General features: G+C 45.1%; 1 protein-coding gene across 7 annotated transcripts in view; it reads right to left on the bottom strand.

The window, feature by feature from the left end:
- Positions 1–16,136, bottom strand: part of SLC8A1 (solute carrier family 8 member A1) — a 1,145,942-nt gene that overhangs the window by 298,401 nt on the left and 831,405 nt on the right. For 6 of the 7 annotated variants that reach the window (XM_069606868.1, XM_069606866.1, XM_069606863.1 and 3 more), the window contains one exon: positions 15,580–15,597. In XM_069606868.1, the coding sequence (XP_069462969.1) occupies positions 15,580–15,597 (18 nt within the window). Of the gene's footprint in view, positions 1–12,893; positions 12,963–15,454; positions 15,470–15,579; positions 15,598–16,136 lie in introns of all 7 variants that reach the window. The other variant, XM_069606869.1, reaches the window with a different exon arrangement.

Here is a 16,136-nt window from a genome sequence, read left to right as displayed (position 1 = left end):
AAATCTGCCATATTTTGGGCCGCCTGTGATCAGGGACAGGTTTTGCACTGAGGCTGAACGTGGAGGGCAGATTATCCATGTTCCTTTTCAAGTTATATTTCTGGCTTTGCAAGAGTGGAAATGTGCCACTTTCCTGGCGACTGCTTCAAAAGAGAAAAACCAAATGGCGTCTAGGAGAGGCAACTGGCACCACATTGATGCTAGCGCTCAGCTCTTCGTCTTTTGATGCACTGTGATTGGGCAATCAGTACAGTACTTTCTTCATGCTAGTTGTGCCAAATCACACCTTTAAGGGGATTACCGATTGAACTGATGCTTGATGTTCATCAAGGCTGACGATGACAGTCCTAGCCTGTCATTTGGAGCATTGTAGCTACAATTGTGAAGTGACTGCTGTAGACTTAGAAGCATAAGCAGGCAATTGCATGGTTTTCAAAAACGTGGTTTTAAACTTGAAGGTGTTCCTGGAAGATGTTGTCCGATTGCCACTTTAAGCACATGTGTATTTATATTGCCTGATTTTGCAGGGGGCCACGTTTTTGATCCATTAAGAAACGTAGCACATGTGTTAGATGTAAATGGAGCTGGTACTACTTTCCACCAATGCCTGTGAGTTGCCCACTTCGGAAGTAGACTCCTAAGTAGAGTATACGTGCAGTGACTTGTGCCGGTGGAATGGACCTGAGCAGCTGCTAGTCACTAAAGCACCACTAAATGTCAACCGATTTAGGCTACTTACATTCATTACTGGGGAATTGACAACCAGCTGTGAATCTATATACTCCCAATGCTCTTGTTTGAGCTAATAAAAGCCATGTGTATGTTCTCTTATAAGGGATAATGCCTTCATCAATACAGGTAAACCACAACATGCAGAAAAACCTACTTCGCCAATCGGCATCCTCTGGATATGCAATGCATGTGGAGATGTGCCATCCTCTGGATATACAATGGATGTGGAGATGTACCATCCTCCGGATATGCAATGGATATGAAGATGTGCCACCCTCCGGATATGCAATGGATGTGGAGATGTGCCATCCTCTGCAAATGCTATGGATGTGGAGATGTGCCATCCTCTGGATTTGCAATGGATGAGGAGATGTGCCATTCTCCAGATATGCAATGAATGTGGAAATGTGCCATCCTCCGGAAATGCAATGGATGTGGAGATGTGCCATCCTCCAGATAGGCAATGGATGTGGAGATGTGCCATCCTCTGGAAATGCAGTGGATGTGGAGATGTGCCATCCTCTGGAAATGCAATGGATGTGGAGATGTGCCATCCTCCGGATATGCAATGGAGATGTGCCATCCTCTGGATATGCAATGGGTGTGGAAATGTGCCATCCTCTGGATATGCAATGGATGTGGAGATGTGCAACGTAAATTGCACATACGTTAATACTAGCCATAGGCCCTAACTGTAATGGTGTGTTTTGTTACATTTCTTTTGAACTGTGCCAGTCACCACCATAGTGGTTCCACAGCACTGCAGCTTCTCTGAAAAGTGCCATATTATGCCCCTGCCAGTGGTCCGCAGATCTTCTCCTGTGGATGAGTGGAAAAAGGGAAAGGAGGAAAGAATGGGTCAGGTGGCAGTAGGAGTTTTGAAATTTGTAGAAGAGGATGAAAGGAAGCTGTGGAGATTGTGACAGTTTGGATGCGTGTGGTGTCAGCACAGAAGTTACAGAAAGATCAAGACACACTGTTCATCAGGAAAAGGGCCGGCTCTTAATGCTCCTGTGGACATTTCTACTTTTGACAGTCTTGAGTTGTGCTCCAGCGTACCCTGAGGTGTGGCAGCCTTGTTGTCAGTTAGGTGTCACCATACTCTGCTAGAAAACAGATCAGAAAAAATGGGATTGCCCGGACAGCTGTTTGAAGTGGCAGAGCTCAGGGTGGGCTGTATGTAAGGTACATGCTGCGCACCCAAAAGGGAAGGGGAATGTCTAGCCTAATCATGTTGCGTTCCCTTGTCAATTTCGAGGTTGTCCATTTCCAGGGACTAAGTTGCATTGCACTACCCGTCGCTCCACCCCTGCCACCCCGCCACCAAATGGTTTACTCTCCACCCTACAACCAGTGTACCTTCTAAAGTCACACTACATAAGAACAGCCTCTGCCTTGTGCAACGTAGCGTTTGAGTGCCATTTCTGTTCGAAATGACATTCTTTAAATGAAATAAACATGGGACTTGACATAGGAATTAAGAAATCGTATGAAAGGGAAGAGCACGCTCAGATATGTACCGGGGTGGAGTTTAAAGAGCAAATGTGAATCCCATGGCCCTCCTCCACCCCCCTGCTCTACAACAGCCTGGGTGTATCTTTCTCCCTGGAATAAAATGTTAATGTGAACATGACATTGACATGGCTTTTGTGGGAATTACAATAACCCTGCAAACAAGGGGAACTTTTCCCCAATTGCTTTTTTTCATGGTTGTGCGTGGGGCACTCGTGGGGCGAAGACTGCATTTTCTTTAACAAAAAACGCAGAAAGCATACATATTTCTTTAGGCCCGAAAATGTTCATTTTAATGTCGTGAAATTGTTTTACTAACCAGCTTGTTTCTCTGAGTCAGCCAAAATTAGATTGCTTACCCTTTAATGTACTGATGGTGTGCCAAAAAGGGCGAACGATGTCACACTCCCTACATGTTGCATGGATTATTTTGACAGCCTGTATTAGAGAAATTAATGTGCCATCACGACAGTGAAACATTTCTATCAGAGCAGTGTTTTTTTTCTCAAATGCCTTTCATTTCTTCAGTGACAGGAGTGTGGACCTTGAAGCTCTGTTCAGAGTCAATGTGACCCTCCCTGGTAGTTATATGCCAGCTGTCAGCCAATCACCTTGTAGCCTTCGGACAATGCATAGCTGTCTGATTTATTTATAATGCACCATGTGGGCAAGGGGAGAGCCCCACCGTGCAGGGCCAGATGTAACTTATAATTATTCCCCACCGACACACAACCCAGCAGCAGCAGCACTTAGTGGGAATAGTACAAAGCAAGCTGCCCCCATTGGAGAAGAGAGCAGTGTTTAGATGCTTGTTTTGGAGAGATAAAGGAATGAAGGGAGGGCGCGAGTAGCTGCAGATGATCTCAGGACAGGTTATTTGGCCTCTGCATAGAACAACGAAAAGGCAGCCAGTGGTGAGCTGGCACACTAAATGTCCACTGAAAAGCTATAAAGCTCTCTTTGTCAGCAAGCTGCTAATGTAGTAGAAAGCAGAGTTAAAAGGCAAGGAGGTCATACAAATGCTGCTGGTTCCCACAAGACTCGCGAGAGGTGATGGCCTGAGGGTGCCAGCAAAGGCAGCCTGTAACATGCATGCTGCAAAATGCACATTTAATGCACTGAATTAAAACAAGTATTTTGCTTTTTGATAAGACTGCTGAAATGAGGGCAGAAGCTCAGACTCCCCTGAGGCTCGAGGTCCATTTCAACTGAATACGTTGGGTGGCCAGTCGCCATCCCTGACCCCGCCCCTCACATATCTGCAGTATTGATTCTGTGCATGCAATCAGTGATCTGGATGGATGGACCCAGCTAAAGCATGCATGGGAGGCACCTGCTGGAACATGTTCAAGGAGGAGAGAAGAAATGTCGGGAAGCCCTTGCTTCCCTTCACAACTCAGTCTTGCAATCATCTGAATGACCCCCACCTCCCTCATCACATAGAATGACTATATTTAAGGCTCAATATGGAAACCCAAGTGGTTGTTCTAGAGGACTGCCAAGGAAAGGGCCATACAGATTTTCCCTGGAGCCCACCACAGATTCATGACCGCTCTGCTGTCAGTAGAAACATCACGGGCTGACCCTATGCTGCGCTCTACATGCCCGTACGTAGGGCTCACGTGCCACTGCAGCCACATTGCATTTAGACCCATGGCACCGAGGAAAACATGTGGCTGCTGAAAAAATCAGGGACTGTCAGCCATTTTGTATCTCTCTACAAAAGCATTCACGAAAACGAGGTATGTGTTCAAGCATTGAAGCCCATACAAGCCGACCAGTGGCCGAGCGCTATAAAAGACAGGCGATGTGCCATATTACCGGTTGCATTACTCATGCATTATTCCGGGGCCAACAGAGTATATACCATGCTGGTCATAGTCTCAGAAAGGGAGGATTTCATGGGGACATGGCAAGCGGGCCACATCCTTTTATGAAAATGCGAACTATTTGCTGCACTTGACACTGATCATTGAATAGAGTCAATTTCATAATCAATGTTATTAATTTGGGATTTTGTTTCTGTCTTTATTTTTTAACCTTACAATGAGAGTTGTACAACAACTGAGTGACTAATTTCAACATGTAACTGGTACAAAATTACCCGAACATGTAAAAGCTCCTCTACTGAGAAGGAATGCACTTAAGCGGCCTTCTCTTTGGGAAGGTACCCACTCAGGAGGGTCTGCAATCGCATTTGATCCTTCTGTGCCTCCCCAGAGGTTCAGTACACATTGGCATATCAGTGTGGTCCTGCCCATAAGCAGAGCCCAGACAAAAAATGCCAGGCCCTTTTTCTCATACTAACCGTACCATTTGGCAGCGTTTGTTCTCAGCCTAGGGGCGGCCATCATTTTTCATATTTTGAATGCTTGGGGTTTCACCTGAAGTTAAAAAGGACTCCTTACACTCTGGGCATTGAAGATGCACAACAAGTGAGAAACACGGGCCTGGCGTTGCCTTTTTAACTTTTTTTCTGAGGAGAATTGTGTAACATTTCCGTGCTGGACTGTCCTTTTGGGAGTGACCAGGCTTATATGCAAATGGTTATTTCTCCTCTGTGAAAGGTACAGTGAGCTAAAATGTGGTTGTGGACCCGTCTCAGCGAGAACCAGAGAAAATATCTAAGCAGGCTAGCAAGTCTTTAACAGAAGCCTTTCATTCTCAACAGTTTGATTAAATGTATCACCGGGTTTTGCAGCAGTAACAAAGGGCCTCATTACACGGATGGCGTACCAGTGCCGGTAAACCCTTACCGCCTTACTAAGAGGTCCCTTTGTGGGACCTTAAGGACAGGACCCGCAAAGGGACCTTGGAGGTAATTACGGTACTGTAATTACCGCCTTCCCCATTCCCATTGAGCCCTGTGGGGGCAAGAATGGGAATGGGGAAGTGCCATGGTGAATGGGGAATTACCGCCCCCACACACCTTGGAATAGGGCGGTAATTCCGCCATTCACCATGGCGGACTCGGTAAAATACCGGCGGCAAACATGGCGCTAATAGCGCCATGGTTACCGCCGTCCGTGTAATGAGGCCCAAAGTGTGCTGAACGATTCGGATACTCAAGTAATACCTGATTGAAGGTTGTATAGCGTGATATAATGGAAATAGTAAATGTCTTAATAAACCAACCTATGCCCAGTGCTGTTCAGGATAGTCACTGTGATCTTCGGCAAACGTGTAATTAAATACATGCATGAATGTATATGCAACGTTTACCAATCTATTTGGTGCATCTGGTGCAAGGATGAAGGACTTCATTTTTAGTTTGGCTGATTGGTGGTGCAGAGGGGTCTTGCTCACTTTGTTGTGATGTTTGATGCAATGTAAGTGATCCTGTAAAGCACCCACCTACAGTTGTGTAGCCCCCGCTGCGAGTAGCCCTGCAGGGAAAGATGAAGGAGGGCTGCTAATGGAATAGAGGAAGAAGCCAATGGAAATCCTGTGGTGTTGATAGTTGCGGTTCTGTGGGTGCGCGTGACTGTAGGTTGGCAGTGGGAAAGAGAAACCTTGGATGGGTGTTTCGTTCAGAAGGCAGATTCACGGTCGATCAGTTGGAATCAGTGCTTTAAGAAGCTGGTTAACTACTAGTAAAAGGATGTGATTGGGCGAGGGAAGTGAGCAGCATTGCTTCTTAGTGTGTTGCGGTTGTAGGCATTTGCTGCTGTGTACATGGTTGGATGTCTGACTAGTGTAAGGTGGAGAGAGACAAAGGTGAGAATCGGTAAGAGGTTGGAGGGGAGATGGTTAAGTGAGAGAGAGCCTTTTGGCTCATGTCTGTTGGTCCTGTGTTGTTGGACTGTTTGGTTATCGTCTCTGTTGACAATGGTTCTTGCTGCTTAGGGTTGGTTTCAAGGGCAAAGATTTTTTTTAAAATGTATTTTACATTTTTAAAGCGCTCACACAGCCCGCAGGCATCGAGGCGCTGTTACAGGAATTGTTTGTTTTCTTAGTTGCGTAATTGTTTTTTGTTTGTCTTAGTTACGTATAACGCGCTTAAACACCCAGAAGTTTCTAAGCGCGGACCCGGGGATCGAAGCTGTGTTGCTTTGTGTCGCCTTGCTTCCAAGACGCGTACGTTGCCGCTGAGCTATCCTCCCGGGATCAATCCAAATAATTCTAGTCTCCTGTACTTCTTGGTAGTGTAGGTTTATTGCATTTTTGGGCAAAGCCGGTCCGGTGGAATTTAGAGACCACCAGGAGACCGACCTGATAGAGTGCACTCTTCCACAGTCCTTGGCTGTAGAGTTGTGTGTACATTTGTGGTATGCTCATGCAAATTTGTGTAGAGAGCTTCATCTGATCGAGAGGTGGCATCTGCTGGTTGAGGATGTTGTCCTTTTCTTGAGCTGGCCTCAGATTAATAGCCAAGTTGTCAGAGATTTGCTGACGGTCAGGTGGTTTTGTGTTGTGCGCAAAGGTACGGGCATAGAGTTCTAAAGTTTTTTGAGAGTTTGTTGAGGGGGAAGAGAAGGAGGAACCTCTCTGGCATTGCCCTGGAAGGCACGGTGGGCCATACATATAGTGAATCCTCTCTTTGATTGGGGGCAAGTGGAGTGTTCAGAGTATTGGGGTGATTTGTTGGTGTGTTTGAAGCTCCAGAAAAAGTGCAACTGACATGTTTTGGATTCTTTGCAGCTTGTTCAGCAGTTAACACGCGAGCTGCGGGTAGAGGCTGTACGTGTGGTCTAGTGTTGAGAGCACTAAAGCGTACAGCACCAGGGATCTATGCATAAAGGTTAGCTAAGGCGTGATGTGTTGGACCATTCAGAGGTAGAAGAAGCAGTTCCTTTTCATAGCTTAACCTGTGATTCGAGTGCGAGTTTGCTGTCCATCAGGATTCCAAGGGTTTTGATTGTTGCAGGCAGAGGACAAGTTCCCAGTTCTTCAGGCCAGGGGATTGATGTGGTGTACGGCAAGGGTCAAGTCCTAAAAATTAAAGTGGGGAGACTCATTAACATACCAACTGAATGTGGCGTTACCAGGAATTAGCCTATCGAGGTGCCCTCTGAAAAAAAGTGGGGAGATTCCTGAAAAAAGTGAGGGGACTCTGTCCATCTGCGTGTATCCTCGACTTGAGCCCTGGAGTACAGTGGTGTATTGTACTGATAATCTTAAACTCAGTAATGGTTGGGTACGTTTCAGTCTATTTGCCATCAGTCAGGAGTGAACTTGCAGAACGCATGCGATAAGATCCGGTGCAATTCATCAAGAGCTGTTGGACAGCTTGAATATGATTTCAGTATCATCAGTGTATTTGAAGCATGTGAGGCGTAAATCATTGATAAGTTCCAGCAACATGATCAAATAGCTGCTACAAAGGAAATGTGACCGTAAAGAGCCCTTGGTCTAGTCCAAACGTAAGGACCAACCTTGATGCTCTCGTACTGCTATGATGGTGATTTGGCATGGCATTAAAGCAAATTAACCCAATGTAACATAAGTGTATTCGGGCACATGACTTGAAGGGGGCCATGTGTGTTGTTTGATCCTGTCAGTGAATAATGAAGTGATCTGGCATAAAGTGGTTCCTTTTTATCCAATGCACTCTGGTCTTTTTAGCAGGATCCCATGGCTGATCGTGTTAAAAGTGGCTGTGCTGTGCCATAGAATGAGTGCACTAGATAAGTTGTCATTTTAATTGTTTTTAGGGTGTCCCATATAGAGCAGAGGGTAGATTCTGTACCTCTTATTGACCTGAATAAATGTTGTGATTCTTGGAAGAAGTTTCCAGTTTGTTCCATTACCTGCTGGTTGCGTCAGTGATTGGTCGGCAGTTTGCTGGGTCATTGGGATGAGCTTTTGGTTTTTTGAGGCGTCTTGATGTAGACTGTTTTGTACATGTGACGGAGTATGCCTTGTTCATTGGAGGTGTTGAGGGGGGCTTGGAAGGAGGGACCTAGTCGGGGTTCCTTCATTATTGTTCTGCAAATATTGGGGGCTTTGGTCTTCCATCGCAGGGGTTGGATTGCTACTATTACCCATAGTAAAGAATTCCACAAACAGGAAGGAAAGAGAGGCTGGCAGGGCTGAGGTAAGTGGTCTCGTCTGTGCTGTTTCCATTGCTGGGATTGGGGATGTTGGTCTTTCTGTATCTGGGTGGCCCTGGATTTGTGGATTTTAGTTCCTATAGTGTGCTGCAGTGGAATTGCAGAGCTCTTGATATTGTGTTGGTGCTGTGTCACAAGTTGCAGGGATTTTGGACGTGCGGGTCGTTTTGAAAACCTCTTCTTTCTGGCTGTGTTGCACCAACATTATTTAGTACGAGTAATCATCGCCATTTCCAATCTCTGGATCCTAGGCTGTCTGTGATAAGTCAGTGTGTCTGTTTGGAGGTCCTTTTCTCTTCAGTTTTTCTTGGGCCTCAGGTTTTCTTTTTTGGGGAGAGCAAGTTTTGGGGTGAACCATTTGGCCACATGTTTCTTTTGAGAGCATGCCGGCTGCTTTGGGGCCATAGTGTTGAGGATGTCTAATGTGCAAGAAGGAACTTTGTTAAGTGATCCGGCTGTTGTTTCTGAATTTCGATCATGGGTTTGATGTTTTTCAGGGGCCATGTAGAGCTTAATTTTCTTGCATGGCCTCATTGATGTTTGGGGGGTTTTGAGCCTGAAAGAGAGGCAGGGGTGGTCACCGCGAGGATACAGTAGAGACATGTTCTTGGAAAAACAAAACTTTCAATGCATATGCACATGTCTAAGTTGATCCATGAACAACTTGCTTGAGGTATGAGGCCCCAACAAAATAAGGGTCACCCCTATGTTGTTCAAAATGGAATTACATGGGGAGCTGTGTTTCTTTACACAGAGACACATCTTGTGTGGGTGCCCAGTCTTAGCCATGACACAGAAGAGCTATGAGCCTTCTCTTTTCCGAATGGCAAGGAGAGCCATTTGTCAAATGTTTCCCATTGTCACTTGCAGGATGCCATGTATGAACACTGGGAATTGGAGCTGCGGGGTTAGAAGCCGGAAAAGAGGTTATCATGTGATTTTCCTTGATTCCACTCTAGTAGGTATAGCAGAGTGGGCCTGTCAGGTTCGGAATGTTTACCTTAGGGGATAGAAACCAGATCAATCGGTTTTGGGATTTTACATTAGAATGCCAAGACCTGCAACAGATTAGACCATTTGGGGTACACGTGGCTTTGTTTGTGATTTGGAGTCTTTGCAAGTGGACTAAAGAGAAGCTTTAGGAATATGGCTAAATGCTCCTTGACTGATAACGATGACCCATGTGATCGTCTGGGTTTGCTATGGTGGGCATGGTCCTGCTGTGACTTCTGGGAGAAACAGACCTGGAGGTCCTGAGAGGTAGTGCTTAGGAGTTGTAGTAAGTCTAGGTATTAGAGAGAAAGATTCATCAGTTCAACCTGAGAGGTCTCAGAGACAAGCAAAAGAGCTCCAAGAAATCTTCTGTCGATTACCCACCAAGGAGGAAAATAGAAATTGACATCCATTTGAACTAGGCCAAGCACAGTGTGGGACGTTGCCATGTATATGCGACATCCATGAAAGGCCTTAGGTTCATCAGTGCAACAGGGAAGCATAACACTACCCCATAACCTAAGTTTTCTCAGGCTCTGGCTCAAAATAATCCTGTTTCAGGACAACTTTGCTTTCCAACTTCTGTTCTATCCGCGTTCTCTTGTTGACCTAAGCGAAAAGCATCAAGACGTCAAAGCCGTCTGCGACTAGTGACTACACAAATTATCAGTGCCTTCAAAGATCATGATTCGGAAAGACCAGCAGGGAGACCCTGCCGCTTTAATACGGCACTCCACCACCAGCGTCTCCAGCCTGGAGGTATTTTCTCATCATGGTAATAACATGTTGTGCTTATGTGGAGGCTTTAGACAGAGTTCCAAAATGTTCTCCAGTTCTGAAAAACATTTTCCCGGTGGGTTCAGCCTCCCATGGCAATCCAGACTTTGGTCAGACCATGATGTTTTTACCTTCTGCAATCCATTAATCTGTAGACCCAACTTTCCATCCTTTCTGCAAGTGTGTCCCTGTGTCCTCTTCTCACTCGGTACATGGGTCTCAGGCAGCAGTCCAAAATGGTATATGGAGGAATTGTAATGCTTCCCATCATTTGCTTATGACTCTTCTTCCACACAAGGCTTTCCCTTGCCTTGCCTGCTTGCGCCCAAATCCATCTCTCTTTTTGGTCCCTCCTCAAAACGTTTGTGTTATGCTTGATTTTGTCTTCGCTTTGATCAATCTCTTTTCCGATGTCACATTCATCCACCACTTTCACTTAACAAGATCAAGGACATTGTTTATTGTATTGTTTATGGCGCAAGCCAAGCTCGGTAGCAGCGGCGCGCTTTCCGACGGGACGAGTCCAGCATTCACCTTGGCATGTTATACAATATCACAGTTCAGTTGGTGGAGGGGAGATGGTACATGTGTCCTTCATTTTTTGTTTGAGGCACTAAACCTTTGTCACAGTCATAGCTGCTGTGTGAATGTTTAGCATTGTCATGTTCCACACACTGATCATGAGCTACTGATCCCGCTCTGCCAGGGTTCCCTTGCTCTCAGTTGGGGTTATTGGAGGATAGTGTCACTTGGGCACACATTTTTCACATTCGATTATTTCATTTGCCAGGCAAATGCATTCTGGTATTTCTGTACTCCTGGCCTTCTGTTGGACACGCTGAATTGAAGTGCCAGATACCAATTATTTGCAACGTGGTGTCTTGGTGCCATGGAGTCACATGGTCACCCTATCTTAGGTCATCTTGTCACTGTATTCTTGCCACTCTTGCACACGTGTTCCACATCCCATCAAATGAGAGGTGTTTGTGGCTCACTGGGAAACAGTGGTAAGCCACTCAGTCTAATTTATATAAGTTTGATTGGAGTCTGAGTAGTTTCATGAAAGCTTGAGATGCGCTCAAGTGAACCCTTGAAATATGTAAGCTGCTTGAGTTGCGGGATTTTGTAAATGTTCAAAGATACAACAATGGGGAAGTCAAAGTCCAGGACTGATGTGGCCAATGCTGTCCCGCACAGCTGAGTCAAGAGCTGACTGCATGAATGGGAGGACAGAGAAGAGGGGAAAATGGAGCATGAGGTTAAGGTCTCCAGGAAAGGGACTCTCATCTGGCTGCCGCAGGCAATGGCTCAATTTTAACTCCTGCACCTAAGGGGGGGGAGTTAGCACAGTATTTATAAATATTACATTACATATAATATTCTTGCACTTCTTTGTCGCTAAACTTTGAAACATCCTCCCTCTTGTTTGCCCGCCTACCTCCAAATGATTAAAAGCTCCATAGTCTCCTCCAGGCCTCCTCTGTTTCCCACTGATTTCAGCTCCTTGTACCATTCTTTGACTGCTACATTTACGATAACCTGCTAGGTGCTTTTGTGTGTCCTTTTCTGCTTACAGAACTAGAAGTAAAATCACTATAGGATGTTCAATAAATAATTAAATTAATGACTGTGGAATGTATAAGCCTGGATGTCGAATTTTGGCAACTACAGGTGATTTGGCTTTGCATTGTCGCACCGTATGGGGAGAATGTCATTGATGCCTAACCCCTACCCATCCATTTTTTTTAAAATTGGGGTCTCTTTCCTGGATAACGGTTGTTTGATATTTTAGGGCAGTGTGGTAATTACCTCCCTGGAGAGAGCATGTGCTAGTTCAGACATAAACTAAGATAACCCTTCCAGCTTCTACTAAAAGAAGGGGCGCTCCTGTTGACCAAGACAAAACTATAACCCGACTAATTAATGGGACTGGAGGCACTGCGTTCAAACTAGGCTTGGGCCACCAACCACCAAAGACTAAATCCCGGCTAAATTTACAGGATATCCACAGTATATGATTGAGAAGTATTTATTTGTGATACATTTCAATTAAAAAAATCTGTATATTTTCGGTCCTTCTGAGTTGACGAACTCAGGCCTGCTGGAAAATGCTTCAGGTTTTGAGCTATCTAATCAAGGCTAATAAAAATGAAGGGGATGCACCCCCTTCTCTTGGGATAGCGAGGTTACATCGTAGAAGAATTAGTCGAATACGAATATGAAGCATTTGTTTTAATCAAATTTGGCCGGAAACATATGTGAAGGTGGGCGGGGAATCGTGATAATTAAGCTAAGGTGAAGTTGGGAGGGAGGTTGCAGGGGTCTCCCCTGCATATATTTGTGGCCAAATTAAATTAAAGAAAAAAGAATGGACAACATCATATTTATTTATTTATTTATTTTCGTTGAACTGTTTTCGATGTAATCACATAGAACCCTGCTCTTTAGAGTTCACCGTATTGCTCGAGTCCACGATCCATGATAGCCTTGTGTACATTCAATCCTTAGCGAGGGTGTCCATCTTTGCTGAAGCTCTTTTTGGCTCTTGCTAGAGAAGCTGAATTAGTGCCTGCATTCATTTACTATATGCAACAGTGAAGCAAACACATCCCAAAAGTACAATACTTGTCAAGTCAAACATCTCTTACAGTGTGCCCTGGGCACCTTGCAAGACAACCCCAGCTGTTGTTGCTCATTGATGGAGCCAGGCTTTCCCTGGACACCAGAACAGCAATGTGAGTTAAGATATATGAACCTGGAGGCAGGACATAAAGAGGAAGCTGTTAATGAAACCTTGGCCTAAGCCGGCCATGATGAAGCAAGTACCTGCAATGTTGATTACAGCGGTGGGGAAGGGATGCTCTCGAGAATGGACCTTCCGGTAGACGGGCTTGCCTAGCAAAGGGATCAGCAGAAAATCAATAACATGGATTTGCACGGCGAGGTGATGAATGCAAGCAGTGCTGTTAGTGTGTTCAGTGGTACCGCATAGTCTGTCAAATACATACACACACACATGCTTTTTCTTCTCAGTGCTTTCTCTGCCAAGGTGTTGTAATTGTAATTGTTTATTTATAACGCACTTAATACCCAGACGTTTCTAAGCGCGGACCCGGGATCGAACCTGTGTTCCGCGTCGTCTTGCTTCCAATGCGAGTGCGTTGCCCCTGAGCTATCCTCCCGAGAGTTCATCTTTCTGGTGTCGGAAGACTTAGTATGTTGGTATCAGTCTTATGGTGCTGTCATGTGAATCGCTTATTTGTCCAATAAGCCCACTGTTGCCAATTTGGCTCCTGATTTGAACCTTTTCTGGCCTAAGGAGAGTGTGGCTCCTCATCGCCTGGAGAAAGAGTCATGGGGTCACCACCAGGCGTCTTTCTCTTTCCAGGATTATGGTTGCTTGCATTCGATACAAAATTCACTGGGACTCGTGTTGTGCTGGTGTTTATATCGCATAGTGAAATAAAGGGCCTTTTTCATGGAATGTTTTGCACTGTGCAAAGTGAACATTCACTGTTACAAAGTGACTTTGCACTGCCAACAAACACCCTGATTCATGGATCATTGCATAGTGTATTTCTGCAGTGCAAAGTTGCTTTGCAGTGCAGAAATACACTTTGCACCGCTCCATGAATCAGGGTATTTTGTTGGCAGTGAAAAGTCACTTTGCACAGTTTAAAATAATCCAGGAATCAGGTCCAAAATCTTTTACGCATGATTTTAACCCACTGTGCAATACTGATATGTTTGTGAGTCGGAGTGGGGACACTTATCGTAAGCAAGAATACGCCGCCACCATCTGCTACTCGCACATACAATGTCGTCTCTGCCCGGATGCGATTTTGATGCTGGCACAGATACTAGGCTATTCTATGCTATTATTATACCTGCATGATTTTTGCACCAGCAAAAAGCAGGGGGGGCCCATAGGAATCCACGTAAATGCCACCTGCCACCCACGGACGTGTAGACGGTTTTTACGATTCACTTTGACAAGGGTGTACTTCTAACATGGAAGCCTGGCTCCTCCTGGATTTCCGTGTTAGAATTTCACCATTTGTCAACACGAATCAAGATGTCATGGCGGCGACATAAGGACATTCAATGGCAGGCCCCCTTGATGGTACATCCGGTCTCACCAAAACGACCCTCACTGAGTGCAAGCCCTCTCTCACTTGATATGTGTGCCTTCTAGTGGTGCAAGCTATTATTAGACTTTCTTGTATACTGCCCCAATACTTAAGGGGGTGTTAGCAGCCAATATTATGTCATTTACAAGTGGGAATAATCTGTAAAGAAAAACTATACAAAATGACATTATTTCTATTATTATTATAACCATAATTAATTCTTCTTCTTATAATTATTATTAGCGATTGAAGGGTCCTAAAACGTGATGTGTCAAGTAAATATAGAGGGCAGGAAATGTCGGACATTGCAGAATGAGACACAGGACCTCATTACAAGGTTGGCGGAATGGGTTTACAGGTGCCGGTAAACCCATTCCACCCTATTACGAGGTTCCCTTGCGGGACCCGCTCTGAACGTCTGGTCAGACCAGACATCCTTAGCGGGTCCCGCAAGGGGACCAGGGAGCTAATATTGGGCCCGTTATTAGCTCCATCCCCATTGAGTCCTATGGGGCTCAAATTGGAATGGGGATTGGTTTTGTGAATGAGGAATTACCGGGTCCTCCAAGGTAGGAATGACCCGGTAATTCCTCATTCACAGAACCCGGACACGATTTTGGAGGCAGCCATGACGCTATTAGCACCATGGCTACCTCCAACCTCGTAATGAGGCCCACAGACTTCTGTAGTCCCACATGCCATGGTCTCAGTGTGTACCCCTTTCTGTTCACTGCCTGTGCAAGAGTATATTTCATGGTACACCTGGCAGGTATGCCTGTATATGAATTTTGAGTAAAACTATTTGAGCACCTCGAAGTCACGATATACATGACGATTATTATTTCTAACCTTTTTAGGTTGATCGAAAGGACAATATATTATTAATCATGAATGAATTAACTTCAAAGTAGTGTTCACGACACATCAGGCGTCTCCAAGCACAGCGAGAGTTCCACTGACCCCCTGCCCGTAACCCCATGCTCTTGCAGCCCGGATCTTGAGCTTGGCCAGGTGGCTGATTGATAGACACGGAGAGTGATGCATTGCTTCGGAGCAAGACACTGTACTGTTAGAACGTCTCGCCTCTCATCACACCACGCGTGGGGTTAAAAGTGCACAACATCCAACCACAGTCCACTGCATGGTGGGAACACAACTAACATAGTGGTGGGACTCCGGTGGAACTCAGCGGGTGAATATTAGTCTGTCTCTAGGAACTTCTACGCAGGCATCTGAGAGAGGAGGGCAGGTTCTTACCATTTAGAACTTTTCCTTTATTATACAAATGGGGATAAAATACAAAAATGTCATTGAAATATTTGAGAAAGAAGACAGCCAAATCCAGAACATTATAGCGAGAGGATGGAATTAAACAGGCATACCTGTAATCGTGAAGTCCCCTAGTAACAGCAGCAGAGAGAAAAAGAAGAGAGAACAAGATATTAATATTTATTTTTTGTGCACAAAATTAAAGATACAGTAAAAGATGACCTGACCCGATCCAAGAATTTCACATGAAGAATGCAAGTTTTGACGTAGCTAAATTTTACTTGAGAATGCCCCAAACTCTAACTAGGAACTATAAAGATTAGAACGCTGAGAATTACATGTATATTTATTATGTAACTGTAGGGTGTCATCCCCACTTATTGCAGGGCTCTATAGTGTACTTTCAGGGTGATTATAATATGCGAGTCTTTCTTCCCTGTCTACGGGTTCAAACATTGTTGGGAAAGGAGTCTGCCTCTCTCTAACCACGAGCTACACACAAGACAACTAGCAAAAGGACGCCCACAATGGATATGACAAACACCAACCCAGACATTAGGACCCCCATTCCTAGAGACTAATACCCGTTCCCCAGAATTGAACACCAGTCTCACGAAAAGAAAAAAAGAAATACCCGTAGAAATTAACACATTCGATATAGATTAACGCC

This window comes from Ambystoma mexicanum, chromosome 4p (assembly GCF_040938575.1).
Source record: "Ambystoma mexicanum isolate Mex_15411 chromosome 4p, UKY_AmexF1_1, whole genome shotgun sequence".
Classification (NCBI taxonomy): domain Eukaryota; kingdom Metazoa; phylum Chordata; class Amphibia; order Caudata; family Ambystomatidae; genus Ambystoma; species Ambystoma mexicanum.
This window is presented reverse-complemented; position numbering and strand designations above follow the sequence as displayed.